The sequence below is a fragment of the Eublepharis macularius genome, chromosome 6, assembly GCF_028583425.1.
Source record: "Eublepharis macularius isolate TG4126 chromosome 6, MPM_Emac_v1.0, whole genome shotgun sequence".
Taxonomy (NCBI): Eukaryota; Metazoa; Chordata; class Lepidosauria; order Squamata; family Eublepharidae; genus Eublepharis; species Eublepharis macularius.
In genome coordinates, this window is record NC_072795.1 from 131,086,962 (window position 1) to 131,106,630 (window position 19,669).

Consider the following 19,669-nt stretch of genomic DNA (forward strand, 5'->3'; position numbering starts at 1 on the left):
CTTTCCCTTCTTTTTCTGATGTAGAGAGATCACCCCATCGTCCTATCCTTCAGGCTGGACTGCCTGCCAACCAGACCGTGGTGGTGGGAAGCGATGTTGAATTCCACTGCAAAGTGTACAGTGACGCCCAGCCCCACATCCAATGGCTGAAACACGTGGAGGTGAATGGCAGCAAATACGGGCCAGATGGGACTCCTTATGTCACCGTCTTAAAGGTTGGTACATAGTAACATCTCATTTACAACTGCTGCACCCTAGAGGTTGGACCTGTATTGTTGAGATATTTCGGGAGTATCCAGAGCATATTGACTTTAAAGGTGCATGCTTTACTCTGCAGAAAGTAACACAAAACATTTTGCCAGCACCCTATTTACTATCACTATTGAGTTCCACACGACTCTCCATTCGAAAAGATGATGCTAATATAGGATGACAGTATTACCAACAGTGAATTCGGGTTTGGTGATGACATGTGAGTTAATAGTGAAGGAGATGAAATTGAAGGTTTTATTGCTTGTTTGAAAGATGTCCACTTTGGAATTATGAATTTCGGATTTGACACCCATCAGCCTAAAACCTGCGAGTGCCTTGAGAATATTAGTTACTGCCTTTAACGGTCATTATGTTACTATCAAAGTGCAGTTTGGAAGCCGTACTGAAAGGGTGCAGAATTTGGTGTCCAGCATTCATGACGAGCAGCGTAAGAGTGCTGACAGGTGAAAAACAGAATCCATTTGATTTCCATCCCCCCATAAGATGATTGGTTTATGGAATTCATGGCTTATGAATTTGGCTTATGGGCACTGTGCAAATGACCGTGTCAAGTACGGCAGCAGACTTTCGGACACTAGCAGCATCCATGTTATGTTCTCAGTTGTATAAGAAGACAGCCTTTCTTCCTTCATCCTTTCCAAAATAGTTGGTTGGTTGCATACATTCACCTTTATAATTCTCCTCTGCTTCCACGGACAATAAGCTTTATCTAAACAGACTTTAAATATCTGGAATTCAGCTGATTAATAACTGCACGTATCTAAAAATATCATAGGGTAAATGCTAATTTTTTTTACCTTAGGAAGTGATCTTACATTATTTTTCCACATGATTTGAGAACAGTAAGAAGATAATAACATCAATAAAATGAATGGAATATCTCCTTTGAAATGTCTAACATTCGGGGGGTTTGCCGTGCAAAGGTCCTTTTTCAGCAGAAAAAATATTATTTTACATGAAATCCCAATCATCATTAGCATTACCAAATCCTTTCCTGTTATCTCAATTGATTAACATTATTAGAAGAAACGTTTGGGCAACCAGTATAGAGCAATCTTGCTTCTTCTTGCATGTTTATTTAGGAATCTGAGTTCAGCCAGTAACAAAAGAGTTCACCAGATCTGATTTAACGTTAGTGAAATATCAAATCCGTGTTAGGGTGTCACTTAATACTTCTATATCTGGTCTCTAAGCAGGATTTTGCTGAGCCAAAATCCAGATATATCTTGTTCTTTGCTAGTCCGAGAGCTGGTTTGGGGCTGATTTGCAACTCAGAAAAGTATAAAGGCCAACCGTAGACAAACAAAACAAAGTACAAGAGGTTGTAACAATAAAAATAGGTGTGCTGTGAAATGTACACAGATCCAATGCTCTTTAGCCCTTACAAAAGTGACTACAGAGAATAGTATTGTACATTTGATAATACGATTACAGAAATTCACAGAGCAAAATACAATGTGGGATTGTGTGCTCATAAATTACACTAGCGCCAGTTGGCCTTGTGTTGAAACATATACTCGTAAGCAGCACTCGTAAATGCTCGATTGCACATAACGGGAACGCTAGCACTACTCAGTTTTGAAACAAACTTCTTTATCAGTGAAAGGTGTATTATGGCAGTCTGTGTTCAATCTTCAAGTCATACTGGATCCATATAATTGGACAAAACACCTGTTCTTATTGCCGCAACCTCTAGAACTTTTGAACTTTGTTTTCTTAATCTGCAACCAGCCCTGAGTGCCCGTGGTGTGTGTAACGGGCGTATTAAACCAACTCCCAGCATCACAACCTGTAATCTAAACTCCCTCCCCTCAAAATTATAGGTAGCTCCGCCAGTCCTCAGGACACCAGCTGAGAGGGTAGAGTGAGTGGCATTGCCTCACTAGGGGCAAAATCAAAAAGTCCAGTAGCACCTTTAAGACTAACCAACTTTACTGTAGCATAAGCTTTCGAGAATCACAGTGCTCTGACAAAGAGAACTGTGATTCTCGAAAGCTTATGCTACAGTAAAGTTGGTTAGTCTTAAAGGTGCTACTGGACTCTTTTTGATTTTGCTGCTACAGACTAACACGGCTAACTCCTCTGGATCTATCACTAGGGGCAGATTCAGCATCTGCTTAGAGGCAGTTGTGCAGCCTGACAGAGTCCAGTGTGTGCTGTGGCAGTGCTACCCTAATGCACATTCTTTTAGCTCTTTCTCAGGAAGCTGAGGAAGTTTGGGTTAACATCCTGGACACTTTGTACAAATTGAAAAAGAGATCTTTCTCTTCTACTCACTAACCACCCCCCATATCCCCGGTAGAAGCTTCTTATGGAAGACCCTGAGCAAAACCTGGTTTCCCCCAAAGCTCTTAGAAATGTTGGGCTTTGCACAGTGCAAATGAACACCTCTTGCTGTGAATGAGAATTCTGGTTTTAACAGTCCTTTGGTCCCATAATTTTATACCCCATCATGGGAACTTGTGCACTGTAGTGTAAGTGACCAAAATCAAGTTCTTTACTAAATAGGAACATGGGAAGCTGCCATTTACCAAGTTAGACACTTGGTTTATTAACATCAGTGTTGTTTCAGCTGACTGGAAGCAGATCACCAAGGCCTCTGGTGGAGGGCCTTCATATCACCTACTACCTGATCCCTTTGTGTGTGTGTGTGTGTGTGTGTGTGTGTGTGTGTGTGTGTGTGTGTGTGTGTGTGTGTGTGTGTGTAACTTGGAGGATGTTGTTTGGGATTGACCCCAGGACCTTGTGTGTGCAAAACAGATGCTCTACCACTGAGCCACATTTCAGTGAACAGCAAAAAAAACCCCTTATAGCTGAGATTAGTGTTGAATAATTACTGCTAAAAATCATAGAATCGTAGGGTTGGAAGTGACCTCTTGGGTCATCTAGTCCAACCCCCTACACAATGCATGAAATTCATGACTGCCCCCCCCCCAACTGCCCCAGTGACCCCTGCTCCATGCCCAGAAGATGGCAAAACATCTCCAGGATCCCTAGCGAAACTGTCCTGTGGAAAATTGCTACCTGACCGCAAAGTGGCGATCACCATTACCCTGGGCTAGGATAAGCTTATCGCTAGTGATAAAGCTAGTAAGTTTATCACTCATATGGTAGATTAATAAGACAGATCGTCCTTCTGGGGAAACTGCTTGCCCAGCATAAGCTTGACAAGAAATCTCAGTTAGAAACTAGTTAACACATGCGAACTCTAAAAATGCAGAAATTGAAATAGAATCACACCTAAACAGTATTAGAACGTCACATTCAAACAAGCAACTTCAGAAGAAAAGGGGGTGAAGGTTGGACACAACTTCTCTGTAAAATCTGACTCCTGTTAATGTGCTTGAAGCTTGCTTGTCTCCTTGGGTTTATTTATGGATAATCTTTGTATTCTGAAAGAAAATGCAAGGTATAGTAACAAATTCCAGTCCTGTCTGTCTACGAGTGATGGAGACGTGTTGTTTGGTTTACTGAAGTTTCTGTCTATTCTGCAGTCTTGGATCAGTAAAAACGCTGAAGCCGATGCTAACCTAAATCTGTTCAGTGTGACAGAACAAGATGAAGGCGAATATCTATGTAGAGCCAACAATTTCGTAGGCAGAGCCGAAAAATCATTTTGGCTCCACATTCGCAAATCAAACCCAGGTAAACCCTAGACTCTGTCCCAAAGGCTTAGCATGGGCAAGAATGAGCTGTAACGTTGTTAAGGTGCTAGAAATTACAACCGTTGTTGCTTTTCTTTTCCATCCTGTCAACTGATGCTGTGTGTCTTGATTGTGCTCCTTTGCTCGTTTTAATCATATTTAAAACGCTTAAAATTAGTTGCATTGAAAAATCCCCACATCGATGACTGTCAAGTTTGCTTTTTCATCTTTTGCATTTTAGCGCTCGTAACACACGTTGCATGCTGATGACTTTTGACTGTTCGTAATCCTTAGAAGTAGATTTTCCTCATATGGGTGCTCGTCCAACCAAGCCTCTCTTGGTAGATCAGATGTTAGGAATCAGACACGTCTTTCATATCATCAAAGAACAACTTTTTCACATAGTTGCAAGAGCCTGACCCTACGGGGTGCTTGCGCATCAGGCATCTTTTAGCAGTTGTGATGCCCTGAAACCATCAGAACCTGCATAAAAAGAAAAAAAAAACCGCTGCTGATTTTATAAAAATCCTGGTGGTTTGTTGATGGAGGGAAACGTTCACCCTCTTTTGCTCTGTTAATTCCTCTCTGACATCAGCTACACTTTAATCCTCGCCTTCTCCTCTTCTCTCCTTGCCGCTGCCGTACTAACTGAGAGACAGTCATACTGTGGAGGTGATTTTTCATCCCGATGCTTTTGCTTGCATGCGTCATTCGTGGGACAGAGTAAGAGCCTGGTGAAGGGAACTTTTTTCTTTCTACACAACTAGTTGCGGTAGGGAATGAGGGCAAGCCCGTGGCGCCTCCAAATTCGTGATAGTCTGCTTTTGAAATTTGCCTGAGCGTCTGTCTTCTCTGGGAATTTGGCTTATCTGGTGTCTTTCCCTTCTCCCTTCCTTTCTCTCTTTGTTTTTCCCCCCTCTGTAGACAGCAGGTGTTAACACAACGGATAAGGAGCTAGAAATTCTGTTCTTGCACAATGTTACTTTTGATGACGCTGGGGAGTACACTTGTCTTGCTGGGAATTCTATTGGGTATACGCACCATTCTGCTTGGCTGACGATATTACCAGGTACTTCTGCTCTGACGCTTTTCATTTCCCTCTTGAAGTAGTCTCAGTGGCTACTTGAGAAACTCTTGAGCGTCCCTAAATGAGTTTTGTTCAGCCACTTGGTTGTGGTTGAAGGTGATTCTCTTCCTACTCTAAAAGTAAAGTTCCCTGTTCTTGACGTTTGCAACTTAATATCCAGGCGGCAGGAAATATTTTATTTCTCAATCCAGTGTACAGGCTGCATTCTAGGTAGCAGATATTCTGCCTGAGCAGTCTCTGGTGGCAGCCATTTAATAGATGTGATTCAACATTTTAACAAGCCTTGCTTCTTAAGTGCACTGAATAGATGCAGTGCTGTGGATTCAGGGATACTTGAAATGCAGATTATATATCAAATCATGTGAGAACTTCTCCTTTTCCCATGCTGTGTGCAGCTCAAATATTTCTAACCATTTTAAGTGAGTGGTGTGGTATTTCATATCACTGAATTGGGTTGAAAGTGCTTCTTTGGTTTTGGTTTTTTGTACTAGAAAACACCAGGCAAAGGTTATGCCCTAGACTCAATACGGCCTGACTTCACCAGCCTCTCTCCCATAAGAGTTGCAGGCTGTTTGGTGTTGATGAATCTAAGAGAGCGGACTATAAATTTAATAATAAATAAATAAAAATAAAATAAGAAGATGCCAGCTTTTTCAACATCTTTGAGTTTCTGTCGGACAGGAATGTTGGTACCTTGTGTTATCATGGCACCGATAGGAATTCATTCTTCATGTTCTAATCTTGCCTGTGTTGGCTTTGCAGAGATAGTAGGATATTCTTTAACTCCCTCTTCAGCAGTACAGCATGAGAAAGAAATTGTTTTCTGATGGGCCTAGAACTCAGTCCTACTTTTTAGAAAACAAAGCTCTGGTGATCCAGAGCATTCAGTGTTTCTCTTATTCTTCTTGTCTGTTTCTGTTGTATGACAGCAGAGACTCTGCATATAACTGTATACAGGGGTTTTTTTCTGGGAAAAGAGGTGGTGGAACTCAGTGGGTTGCCCTCGGAGAAAACGGTCACATGGCTGGTGGCCCCGTCCCCTGATCTCCAGACAGAGGGGAGTTGAGATTGCCCTCTGTGCTGCATGGCGCGGAGGGCAATCTCAACTCCCCTCTGTCTGGAGATCAGGGGGCGGGGCCACCAGCTGTGTGACCGTTTTCAAGAGGTTCCGGAACTCCATTCCACTGTGTTGTCGCTGAAAAAAAGCCCTGACTGTATATATAACTATATATCTATATCTATAATTATATAAGCAATCACTTTTAATTGCAAAAGGGAGACATTGCAAAAATGAAGGGACTATTCAGAAGGAAGTTGAAAGGGAGAATTAAGAGCATCAGATATCTCCAAGATGCCTGGAAACTATTTAAAACACTAATTCAAGCCCAGATATAATATATATCTTAAGACATGAACAGCTAATAGCCCAAACTAGTCCGACCTCTTTAGATGGTGGAAGTTAAGCAGGGTTGGCCACAATTAGTACTGCTGAGGAAAGCTGGTGTTGCTATGCAGAGGAAGCCAAACCATCTCTGCTTATCTCTTGCCTTGAAAACAGCATGGTCCTGTGGTCTCCATAAGTCAGTTGCGACTTGACTGTGTTGCATTTTATGTCCCTTATTGAAAAGTACCGTTTTGGATGTTCTATGCTGGCCATTGACCGTATCAATAATCTATTGATATTGACTGCACACAATTTTATGTAGAAGAGCAAGATTCAGATCCAGTAGCACCTTCCACTAGATTTCCAGGGAGTGAGCTTTCAGGAATCAGAGCTGCCTTCATCAAATACCTTTGTCTAACAAAGGGAGCGCTGACTCTCGAAAGCTCATACCTTGGAAATTTAGCAAGAGTCCAGTAGCACCTGTAAGACTAACAAAGTTTGTGGTAGGGTATGAGCTTTTGTGAGCTGCAGCTCACTTCTTCAGATACCTTTCAGGAACTTTCAGATATTTGAAGAAGTGAGCTGTGACTCTCAAAAGCTCCATACCCCTACCACAAATTTTGTTAGTCTTATAGGTGCTACTGGACTCTTGCTCTTTTCTACTGCTACAGGCAGACCAACACGGCTACCCATCTTGATCTATCTCCTTGGAAATCTAGTTGGTCTTTAAGGTGCTATTGGACCCAAATCTTGGTCTTCTACTACAGACCAACGTGGCTACCCACCTGACACAATCTTATATAGGCATCTGAGCCAGTTACATTGCTGTAGGAAGACCTCGCCTATTCCAGCTCCTAATGTACTTCTGTTACCCCACAGCAGAGGAGCGAGTGGCAGTGGATGAGTCCAGCTCTGTTTACGCAGGCATCCTGAGCTACGGGACGGGTTTTGTTCTTTTCATACTGGTGGCCGTGGTGGTGATTATTTATAGAATTAAAAGGCCAACCAAAAAAGCCATGAACGTCGCGACCATTCAGAAAGTCTCCAAATTCCCACTCAAGAGACAGGTAACAGAAAGTAGATACAAGATTCCTACCCTCCTTATGCCCCCTTTTCACCTTTGCTATCTTATTTCAAGGCCTGGTAATTTATGCCCACGGATATCATGAGTATGTTTTGTGTACTGATTGTGAAGGAGATGGTCTTATCAGCAACTTTCGCTGAAAACCATCTAAAGAAATATTATGTATATCATGGTATTACTCTCCTGGTGATTTAGAATATTTATTTATTTATTTTATTTTATCGTATTTGTATTCTGCCCTCCCCGCGAGCAGGCTCAGGGTGGATAACAGCATTAAAAACATTTAAAACATTCCATATAAAACGTTTAAAAGCATCACACAAAAATATAAAAATAGCAGCGCTCTTTTTCTTGATAGCGGCAATACAGTTAATAACAAACAGTGCAACAGTACAGTTGAACGTAGCAGCATCTTAAGAACAGTGGTGGGTGGCTCTCATGGGGGGCGGGGTAGATGTTATATCCTCTAGCCAGTGAAGGCCCAGCCTCAGCCATAAGCCTGGCAGAACAACTCTGTCTTGCAGGCCCGGCGGAAAGATAGTTGATCCTTTCAGGCCCTGGTCTCGGTAGACAGAGCATTCCACCAGGTAGGAGCCAGGACTGAGAAAGCTCTGGCTCTAGTCGAGGCCAGGCAGGCCTCCTTGGAGCCAGGGACTGATAACCATTTCTTTTCTCCTGATTGGAGGGTCCTCTGGGGAATATACGGGGAGAGACGGTCCCTCAGGTATTATGGTTTATCTTTATTGTCTCCCTTCTAGTGAAAACGGTTCACTCCTGACAAGCACTAGTGTGAGCAACAGACCTCCTAGCTAATCTCTGTGGTGCTGAGAAAGAACATAAACTTCTCAGAGACTGGGATATGTTTCTAGACACAAGGACAGCCTTCAGGAAGGCATTAAACAAAGGAGGGCACAGTTGGCTCCTGCGTCACCTGATGTAACCTGAATACAGGACCTTCTTTCTTCCCAGAAGTCCTGCGAAGGGGCTCAGTGACGGTCAGGCCTGGCAGAAGGCAGCAGATCAAGATTGACGGACAACAAACCTAGTGTTGCAATGGCTGCCATGTGGTGGGGATTCCTTTTTGCAGCAGAGGAGCTAGAGGCACAGGCTGTTAACCAAGGGGCAAACACCAGGAGTGTAGGAACAACATGGTGGTCAGACTATGAAGGGGTAGTGTTCGGTTTGCGGGAAATGTTTTCCTCCTCCTCTGTTTTGGATCCAGTTGTTGAAGTCCAAAGTTGGTGGCTCTCAGAGCAGGTCCTATGGGGGGCCAGTAATGGGATCCCCTGAGAGCTAATCATGGATTGGGGGGGGGGGCTCCCTCTGCCCTTTTTCCTATAACAATCTGGCAATTGTGGTAAAATTATTGAATAATAATATTTGATTTATATACCACCCTTCAGGACAACTTAACACCCACTCAGAGTGGTTTATAAAGTATGTTATTATTATCCTCACAACAATCACCCTGTGAGGTGGGTGGGGCTGAGAGAGCTCCAAGAGAGCTGTGACTGATCCAAGGTCGCCCAGCTGGCTTCAAGTGGAGGAGTGGGGAATCAATCCTGGCTCCCCAGTTTAGAGCCCCACTGCTCTTAACTACTACAAACTGGCTCTCATTTTTTGCATCAGAGTTTTATATTTTAAATTTTTTATTATTGCTACTTTTACTGTTTCTTAGCGCTTTTAGTCCTGCTCTTTGTATGTGGTTTTTATGCTGATTTTATTAGTAACTTTGTGAATTTTATCTTTCTGCCCTGTCTCTAGAACTTTATAGCTATCAGGGGATGGAAATGACTTAAATTAAAATGCCTTCTCTGGTGTCCAGTTATGGTAGCGAGGGAGCAATTCCTTCATTTTTTATTGTGAACCCCTAGCTAGATTCTGTTGGTTATATATCTGCACATTAAATGTGTATTTCAGGTTCTCCCCTTCACAAAACAACCCATACAGCTGAAATGTGGTTTGCTTTGCTGGCTTAAAGAAAAATCTTATATACTTTAGAGAAGAGTAACCTTCTGTTTAGTTTCTTTGTTAGTAGTTCAGATCTTCATCGAATTCCCTTTAGCTAGTTCCTTTCTGTGGCTTGCTACGGAAGCTGATGGCAATAACGCTTCATATGTTCTATTCAAGCAGGTGTCTTTGGAATCCAACTCTTCCATGAATTCCAATACTCCACTAGTCCGGGTAACCCGTCTGTCCTCCAGTGACGGCCCAATGCTGGCGCACGTTTCAGAACTCGAACTGCCTGCTGATCCCAAGTGGGAATTAGCACGATCACGGTAAGTGAAGTGTGCAGCAAGAAGTATTCCGAGCTGAGCGGGCTGTTTATCATTCATGTCACACCAGTGGATGACTGTTGATGCCTTTCTTCTGGTTGTCGTTTCAGACTGACGCTAGGAAAGCCGCTGGGTGAAGGCTGTTTTGGTCAGGTAGTGATGGCGGAAGCTATCGGCATCGATAAGGAGAAACCAAACAAACCTGTAACTGTAGCTGTCAAGATGCTTAAAGGTGACGAGAACAGAAGCTCACAGGAGAGGGACTGCTTAGAATATACACGCTGTCTGCACTCTCCAACATTATCGGTCTTTCCTAGACTTTATCTGTCTTCTCTGATGTCCCCAGGCTTTCTGGACCCTTTTTAGCTTGCCCACCTCTTTGATTGTTTTTAGCATTGTATATTTTCAAAAATATAGAGAGAGCACCATCATAACGATGTGGACTAATACTAACCTGTGTTCAGTACACCAGAGTTAACAGAGGTTTATTCATCCCTTTCCTAAGCCTTCTCAGCTATTCTACCAGGTCACCTGGATCCGGCACTCCAGTTCAACCGTGCTGCTTCCATCATTGAAATCCTTTTTTAAAAGCATGGACTTAAGAGGCTACTGCTCTTTCCATTCTGGGTTTTCTTTTTCTTTTTTTGGAAGCTGCTGAAAAGAGATCGGCTGAATCCCAAGTTCAAACAGGTGGTTTGCGGATGTGACTTCAAAACTGACAAAATTCCTGTTTGTGTGGCTGTTTTGAAATTGAGGCCCGGCGATAAACTTACCCTCTGTGCTAATCCCAGCTGCCCATGTGGGCTGGTAATGATTTGAAAGGGCATTACTCTCTTTCCCCACATGAGCTGGCAATCAGTGTTGAATGCTGATGATCATCTGATGGTGGAGTAAAGTAGTAGTAAAATAGTAAAGAGTCCAGTTAGCGCCTTTAAGACTAACCAACATTATCGTAGCATAAGCTTTCGAGAACCACAGCTCTCTTCATCAGATGCATCTGACAAAGAGAGCTGTGGTTCTTGAAAGCTTATACTACTATAAGTTGGTTAGTCTTAAAGGTGCTACTGGACTCTTTATTATTTATTTTATTTATTTTATTTGACTTATATCCCGCCCTCCCCACAAATGGGCTTAGGGCAGCTCACATCATCATTAAAACACAATAAATTAATAGTCAACTTTAAAAACATACTTAAAAACTTATATTAAAATACTCCGGCACCATTATACATAGGCTACTTTGGATACTAATGAAAGGCCTGCATAAGTCATAGCTGTGGGTAGAATGCATAGCCAAGGGAAGTCAAAGAAGAGGCAGCAATCTTAGATAGGATACTATTTTGCGACTACAGATTAACACAGCTTACTCCTCTGGATCTATGAAAGTAGTAGTAGTAGTAGTAATAACTGTGCTTATATACCACTCTTCTAGACAGATTAGCGCCTCACCCAGAGCAGTGAACAAGTTAATGTTGTTATTATCCCCACAATAGAGCTGGGGAGCCGGGGCTGAGAGGAGTGGCTGACCCAAGGCCACCTACTGAGCTCATGGCAGCAGTGGGATTCGAACCAGCAGAGTACTGATTCACAGTCCAACCACTTAACCACTGTGCTACAGCAGCTCTCTTCCTTACGTCAAGCTGGAGCTTTGGTTTGGTGGGAGATGCCTCTTGCGACAAAGGGGAGGAGAATTTAAGTTTCTCTCACACACAGCCAGTAGCAGAGTCTGGAAAAAAGGAACGGCAAGCAAATAATAACAGGATGCTCCGGAGGCAGGTGCTCCGCAGCCTGAGTCCGTCCGCCTGCTGTCTGAGGCTCTCCTAGGTCTGTCGCTTGACAAACAGTAAATTAGCCGCTGTTTTCTGACTGCTTATTCTCTGCGTGTTCTTCAGATGATGCCACAGATAAAGATCTTTCTGACTTGGTCTCGGAAATGGAAATGATGAAAATGATTGGCAAACACAAGAATATCATTAATCTATTGGGGGCCTGCACCCAGGACGGTAAGTCCCCAGAGCTCTTTGTGAAAGGGGATGTTGGGGGGCTAGGTGGTAGTTTTCCATGTTGTTGACAATAAACAGTAGTTCATCGATTAACCATTTCAGTGGTGCGAGCAGAATTAAGGCCAGGCGTACATGCACAGAGGAGTTCCCTTTTTGCTGTCTTTCCAGGCTTTTGAACAGGTTAAAGTGTGAACTAGGGATAGGAATACATGATAGAGCCAACCCCAAGATAACCCAGCCACACTCATCCATCTTCTTTTGAACCCCATTTTTCATACAAGGAGATTTGGTCAGGGGTCTGCTCTTCTCTGTCTTCTGCTCACGGGTAAGCCCCATTGAGTAGGTTCTGAATAGACCTGCTAAGGATTGTGCTAACAAGTTTGCCAGAGAGAAACTGGCCCAAGGTGACCCAGTGAGCTTCATCTCTGAGTGAGGATTTGAACCCAGGTCTTGCCCTGATCTGGATAGCCCAGGAGATCCTGCTCTTGTCAGATCTCAGAAGCTAAGCAGGGTCAGCCTCGGTTAGTAATTGGATGGGAGACCTCCATCAAAGATCAAGGTTGCAAATGCAGGTAATGGCTAACCATGTCTGTTAGTCTTTTGCCATGAAAACCCCACCAGGGGTCACCATAAGTCAACTATGGCTTGCGGGCAGGATTTCACTTTTCTCTCTAATCTTAATCCAACACCAACCCCTACATTACATTGGATTTAATCATCATCACATCTGAGTATACCCTGTTCACTCATCTTGGAAGGATAACCAATCTGATTGAAATGTCCTGGGACTTTTGGATCCAAACTGCCTTGGCCAGGTCTGCCTAGTTTTTCTGGTGGCGTTAAGGGATACCATGAATTTCTCAGCAGACCTGTTCAATAGGTACACTTACCTTGCCTGACACAATTAGACTGTGAACCCATTAGGGATATGTTGGGATTGTGTGGCACAACTTGAACAGCTAGGAGCCCTCAGGGCAAGGGGCAACACACCTCTCTGTGTGAGACATTCTCTTGCCCATCCGAGAGCAGCCCCAGTTCTACCCATTCATGTGTAGAGCGGTTGATAGATTATATTAAACCAAAGAGCACAGATGATAGGAAGCAGTTTCGTTATCCCAGAGACCCTCTTGGTATGTCTTTTACTTGATAAAAAAACAGCCAAAAAGCTAATGGTGCAAGTCAAGAATCTGAAATGCAAGTTTCCCCTGAGGAACCCTTGTTGGGGAAATGCATAGGGAATTTTATTTTGAATGAACCATGTAGTTTTTCCTTACTTGCACCAGTGTTTTTTGAACCTGCTTTCTAAATCTCTGTGATTGGTGCAGCCCTCTTGTTTTTCTCCATTTCTTTCATCTTGATGTGGTACTTGTGGGTGACTGGAGACTGAAGAGGAAGGACTGAGCAGGTTTCTGGACGCTTATTAAGTGAGGGAGCATCAGTGCTTGCTTCTAAAAGAAAGAATCGTCAAAACTGATATGTTGCCCCTTAGTGGTTATGCATCTGACTGGCTTGTCCTCCTCTTGAAGGGTTCCTGGCTGTTTCTCGATGTCCTCCAATCGCTGCCTGGGAAAAGAGCATTTCTCTTGCCTTTATGTTGAGTGGCATGAAAACATTCTGACCTGTCTGGTTCAAACTTTGGAAACGTTCAGGGGTTCTTGGGTTGATCCCTCTGTGTCTTCTTTGGCTGCTTCATTGATGGTATTTCCTGTACAGTATTAAACCTTCACATGCCTATTCTTGCACTCCGGGGGGATATCACAGACCACCCCATTCTCCCATCACCAAATGTGATTTTGCCAATCAGCAAAAGAGGATCCTTGCACATACGAGAAATTCCCTTTTTAGGATGGCTTATTGCTGTTTGTGTTTACTTCAGGCCCTCTCTATGTACTGGTGGAATACGCATCCAAGGGGAATTTACGGGAATACCTCAGAGCTCGTCGTCCCCCCGGCATGGACTACTCCTTTGATACTTGCAAGCTGCCCAAAGAGCAGTTAACATTTAAAGACTTAGTCTCTTGCGCCTACCAGGTGGCTCGTGGGATGGAGTACCTGGCATCGCAGAAAGTGAGTAGCGAGCAACTTACCAAGGAAAATGTCTCCATGGTATTAAGGACACCCAATTTTGTATTGTCGAAGGCTTTCACAGCCGGTGAACGATGGTTGTTGTGGGTTTTCCGGGCTGTATTGCCGTGGTCTTGGCTGACACGCTAACACTGAGAGATCTCTGTCTTTTGGTGCTACACCTCTGAAGATGCCAGCCACAGCTGCTGGCGAAACGTCAGAAACTACAATGCCAAGACCACGGCAATACAGCCCAGAAAACCCACAACAACCAACACCCAATTTTGTTCTGAAGCTAAATAGTACAAGTGTTTTAGAAATCCTTGTTAATGCTTTCTTTTCCTCCTATTTCTAAATAGATGCAGAACGAGGGCAATCGTATCTTTTGGAGAAAAATAAATACATGTTTCATTTCCACTGTGCTTTGCTAGGATAAACTCAATCCGCTTCTTTCTGAAATGCATCCCTCTTGAAGGGGCTCTGTATAATATTAGTATAAAGTGTAGAGTCACCTGTCTTCTGCCGAAACTCACTTCTGACACAGACAGGCATCTTCCTAGTCAAGGGCAAACAGCAGAAGATTGTCAGCAATGGACCGAAGGGGAAAAATCTACTGCTCCTTAAGTGACTTTTCCTTTGTTAGGTTAATGGCTTAGAATGGTTCACTGGTGTTTCCCCAGGGGATGCCAATTATTAGGAGATTGGTCCCCCCTCCCATTGCTCTATAGTATTCATAAGAGCTTAAAGAAGGAGATTTTCCCAAATGAGAGGAGGAGGGTACAGGTCTCTCTCTCTCTCTCTCTCTCTCTCCCCCTCCCCCTCCCCCTCCCCCTCTCCCTCTCCCTCCCCCTCTCCCTCTCTACCTCTCCCTCTCCCTCTCTCCCCAGTCTGATCAGGTCTACATTTGGAAGACAGCGACAGAGCAAATACTGCAGCAACTTGCTGAAGCACCTTGAGGGTGTGAGATCTTTCTCTGTGGGATCTGATGTGCGATACAGGACTTGCCACCTTATAGGAGTGCCTTTTTTGCCTCCGCCTGTGCCACTCTTGTGTTAACAGAGTCACAAGTCTTCAATGCTCTCCCCTTGAAGGGTAACTATCCCAGGTTATCCCTGCCACTGGCTGCTTCTCACTAGGCATGTGCACTGAAAAAAAAAACTCCAAGGTGATCTGAATCCAGGTTTCAGGGAATTTAAAAAAAAATCCTGGTTCCCTGAAATCCAGGTAAGATTCTCTAGTCCGGTTCAGCAAGAGTAGAGAATCCCAGATTTGGCCATTATTTTCTATGGGGAAACTATTGGGGCGGGGTGGGGAGTCATTTTTCAAGCAAACACCACCAAATTTGCAGAGAACGAACTCCTGATTGTTCTCTAAGAACCCCCCAAATTTCCGGAAGATTGAACCCCGGGGTCCAGTTCTGTGGGCCCCTGAACAAGGTGCCCCGAGCCACTCTCCGTTGCTTCCTATGGGGGGAAAAGTCAACGCTGAGACTCCCACTGCAGAAACACTCTAGGCCAAGGCTGCCAGTGCCACGGCACACTCCCAAACGGAAGCTCAATACACAGAAAGCCCAACAAAACCAAACTGAAGCCCCTCTGCCTCCCCCCCGCCACAAGTGCTCCTTGAGCAAGCTGCCCACAGCCACTCTCCGCTGTTTCCTATGGTGGGAAAATTTCCAAGATGGCTTGCAGGCAGAAACACGCAGGGACAAGATTGCTACTGGCCAGTCCCAAATGCAACTTCAACACAGAGAAAGTCCAACAGAACCAAACTGAAGCAAGGGAATGGAATCCCCCAGAACTAAAGTGAAACAAGGGGACCAACATCAAACCAGAGAATCATATCAAAACAGATAATTCCACCCAAACCAAACTGAAGCAAAGGACACTCCTGCAAATTAGCCCTACTGAACCAGTGTCACTCACAGAAGGCAGGCAGATAAGGAGAGCTCCTGCATGGATCGGACACTTACTCGCCCCTCCCTGCCTCATTCCTCCCTCCCTCCTGCTTTTGCCTCCTCCCCTCATGGACAAAAAACGTGGGAGAAGACAGGAAAACACCCAGCCAAGAGGCTGAAGATGTGTTTCCTGGATTAGCCCAGATTTATCTGGGGATCATGATCCGAGTTCCTGGATTGGATCCGGGATTTTCTAATTTGATCTCATAAAGCTGGATTTAGCTGGATTGGCAAAAAATCTGGCTTTCTTCTCAGTTTCCGGACCCAGATTGTACACCACTGGGAGAAGTGGGGAGCATGTAACACTACTTGTTGCACCGTGGTTCTGCTCCATATTTTTGAAGGAACTAAGGAGGTACCCAGTCATGATTGTGACTAGCAAACATGAATGAGATTCTTGTGCTGAAGCCTTCTTCACAAACTTCTGTCTTGCAGAATGTTCCCTAAAACTAGGCAGATGTTGTCCTGGAACACACCCTTTGCTTTTCTACAGAAGGAAGTTGCCCAACTTCTTCAGGCCACATGCAGTCTCAGTGTTGGGACTTAATGGTGTGTGATTCGGTATTGGTATATTGAATATATACCGAATAATTGCCCATTCGGTATTATCCGGTACTTTAGAGAATCCTGAATAAAATTGGGATACCAATGGGCAATGCAGTCCTGGTGGGGGTGTAAGTGCCCTGGAAGCTGACTCAGCATATTCTGGAGTTACGCTGTTGTAACCACCAACACCCCCCCCCCCATGCACAATGTATTGTAACTACGGAATACTTAATTCAGATTGATCTCATATTTGCTTCAGAAGCCTTATATTTCCTTTTGCTTTGTGCCAGCAACTAGCGAGTATGTGTGCATGCATGCTGCTGATTAGCCATGATGGACACATGCTGAGCTGCTGCTGCTGCAAAGATGTGAGAGCTCCATGGTGTAACAATATTGCTGAGGACCGTTTGGTACCACCGGCGTATATGACAAGGCAGTGTACTACGCTCTGTGTCCTTGTTACATCCTGGCTGTTAGCTCACATTCTCGTCACTTGTTGATTTGTACCTCCTTTTTCAGTGTATTCATCGGGACTTGGCAGCTCGAAATGTCTTAGTCACTGAAGATAATGTCATGAAAATTGCTGATTTTGGCCTTGCTAGAGATGTTCACAACATCGATTATTACAAGAAAACAACCAATGTGAGTATGCAATTCCCAAGTGAGAGCATTCTTGCCTCCCGAGAATTTTGCCATCTTGGGAAGAAACCACTTCTTAAAGATTGTTCTCCTTCGTAGGAAAAAGATGACCAAGCAAATTGGTTTTACTTCCACGTTCATAATTCTCTGAACGCAGAATGCCTGTTGAATTTTAAGTGGTGCCCATAGATTTCGGCATGCACATTCCGGCATCTTCTAGCCCAGCCAGCCTATGGGGACAGGCAAGAAATAAAACACAAGAGTAAGAACTCTAAAATTGTCGGGCTTTCAGGAAAAAACAGTCCTGACAAAAATGGAGATTAAATTGAGCTTTCGAAACAGATCATGGATCGAAGTGTAATTTTCTGAGCAGGAGCTCCTTGAGCTACAAGGTTGACTCACCTGAGAAGTATTCTTAATCTAGTCTGTTTCTTGGAAGAAGATCCGTGAATTCTCCCAAAGAGGGCCTCAGAAAGTGAGAGGGAGGGGTAATTTTGGGCAATCCACATTCTCCTCTCTCTGTTGTGCGCAGCCTTCACTGGCTCAGAAGAGCCTCAAGACAGAGCTGCAGAAACTGCCCTTCATCACTAGCCCTGCACACGAGGTCCACACAACAGCATTCACTAGTTTTGTTTTGGGTGCCTGCCTCTGTGAGTTTGGCTTTGGTTTTAAAACACTGGCATTGGCAGCGTGGTCTCTCTCTCTCTCTTTCCCCTAATAGCTCTCTGAGTCGTCCTGTTCCAGTGGCAAAAGCACATTTTTGGTGCCGCTCAGCTGCAAAACTGAATTATTCAGGAGGGCTTTCTAGTCAGATTATAGGGCTGCGTCATAAGAATTAGCTCAGAGATGCCTTGATAAGAGACAGGGACTATAGACTAGGCTGTTGTGAACTGTCTGCTGATGAGATATGCTCCTACTGGGTAGCTCCAAGTTGCTGAAGATGTCATATTAATTATTTAGGCTTTATTTCAGGAAGGTCTAATCTCTGTGTTCAGCTTTGTGTTAGTTGTCAGATTTTTTGCTCCCATGCCCTATTGCATCTACTTTCATTGACTGTCCTAGCTGCTGGTCACGTTGTATTTTGCTCAGCGAATGTCCTAGCGATTGATTATATTGTATTCCCTTGCAGTGTGTAATCCACCTTCGATCTCAGTGAGAAAGGCAGACTACAAATACGTAAATAAATGCATTCCAATTCCTGCACAAAATTGTGCCAGGGTCTAAGGCGTGTGCCGGCTGGGCTGGTGTGTGTGTATGTTTGGTGAGAGTGAGATTCCAAGCTGGAACGTGTGTTTCATAGGGTATGCCAACTGGATGAAGTGTCTTGCTCATTTTCTACCCACGTTAACTCTGGGAAGAACACTTATCCCTAGCTCCCCAACACAGACTGACAGAGGATGCAGGCTCAGTCTATGTTCACTTCACTCACTCTGAAAGTCCAGAGCTGGGAAATTGAAAAGGAGCAAGTTGATTTTAGGAAGACCAACTGCTTAACTCTCCATGGGACCAGGCAAGTGCGATGAAGGCTGACTGTGTCACCTGCATGGGAGAAGACATGCTTACACTGCTTGCTTGTTGGAGGGCACGAGAGGACCCTTTGAGCCACGAGACGGAGGTCTAGCCAGGCCGCCTCTTCTTTGGCTCAATAGCTTGGAGGACAGATGGTGCACAACTTGCAGGGCTCTGAAAAGTAGTCCCTAACTGTTGCCTCCACCACATCATGTCTTACACGCCTCACATTTCCAGAGGGGCCGAGTACCTCCCCAATGGCCACCATCTCCCTGGACTTACAGGTACTGGCTATGGGGGATCACTTCTGAGAAGGGGAGGCACAGGTGACAGCAGAGCTGGTCTCCCCCTCCTCCCCTCCTGGCCTGATCCCACAGCACCCACCCACAGAGCTTGTCTGTCAAGCTGATGAGCTTCCCAGCACACTCGGTGAGCCTGCCCTCGATGCGTGGGTTGTACATGATTTCCAACATAGGCAACTTGTTCTTGGAGAGAGGTTGCAGTTGGGACTCGATGCTGTCCTGCAGCCTTCTCATGAGCACACGCACCGCTGGAACAATGCTAGCGTGTCTGGGGCCTGGGGCCACAAGGGAGGCCATCTTTCTCTGAAGCAACGGGAGCAGAGGAATGATCACGCCTGGGGTTGCCATGTCAGATGAGACTGTGACCTCCTGAAAGGGCCTCCACAGTCTGGGGGATGGTCAGCCAGTCCTCTCGGCTGAACCGAATCTTCCCCCTCCAAGCGTCGCTCTCTAAGAGCCACATTGTGAGGTTGGCTTGCTGCTCCGCCAAACGCTCAAGCGTGGCTTGGGTGGAGTTCCAGTGAGTGCTAACATCGTCTGTCGGGCAATGTTCTGGCAAGCCTGCCCAGACGTGCTTCTGGTGCATTTGATGAGTACCTTTCACACAGTGCTAGAAGTGGGCTTTAATGTGCCAGCATCTCCTCATGAGACACTGGAGCTCATGAACTGCAGTGTCCAGTCTGGGATCCTCAGAATCCCTCACCATGAATGGAAGTTTGTGGGCCACAAAATGCATGTGATCAAGGCCCACTTTCACTGCCAAGATGGTATTGCCACTATCGGTCACCATGTATCTCCTGGTGTTGTCCCTGCTAACCCACTTTTCTCATTTCCTCAATGGTTGCAGAGATGCACCTCATTGAGAGCCTTGGCATGGAACAAAGCCTTGCAGTAGCTGGCC

General features: G+C 44.8%; 1 protein-coding gene across 7 annotated transcripts in view; it reads left to right on the forward strand.

Moving 5' to 3' along the window:
* The window catches only part of FGFR3 (fibroblast growth factor receptor 3), a 104,516-nt gene that overhangs the window by 70,317 nt on the left and 14,530 nt on the right, over window positions 1–19,669 (forward strand). For 2 of the 7 annotated variants that reach the window (XM_054982503.1, XM_054982510.1), the window contains 8 exons: window positions 25–215; window positions 3,768–3,918; window positions 7,268–7,461; window positions 9,606–9,751; window positions 9,859–9,980; window positions 11,641–11,751; window positions 13,628–13,818; window positions 16,838–16,960. In XM_054982503.1, coding sequence (XP_054838478.1) covers window positions 25–215; window positions 3,768–3,918; window positions 7,268–7,461; window positions 9,606–9,751; window positions 9,859–9,980; window positions 11,641–11,751; window positions 13,628–13,818; window positions 16,838–16,960 — 1,229 coding nt within the window. Of the gene's footprint in view, window positions 1–24; window positions 216–3,767; window positions 3,919–4,841; window positions 4,987–7,267; window positions 7,462–9,602; window positions 9,752–9,858; window positions 9,981–11,640; window positions 11,752–13,627; window positions 13,819–16,837; window positions 16,961–19,669 lie in introns of all 7 variants that reach the window. The other 5 variants (XM_054982504.1, XM_054982505.1, XM_054982506.1 and 2 more) reach the window with 5 other exon arrangements.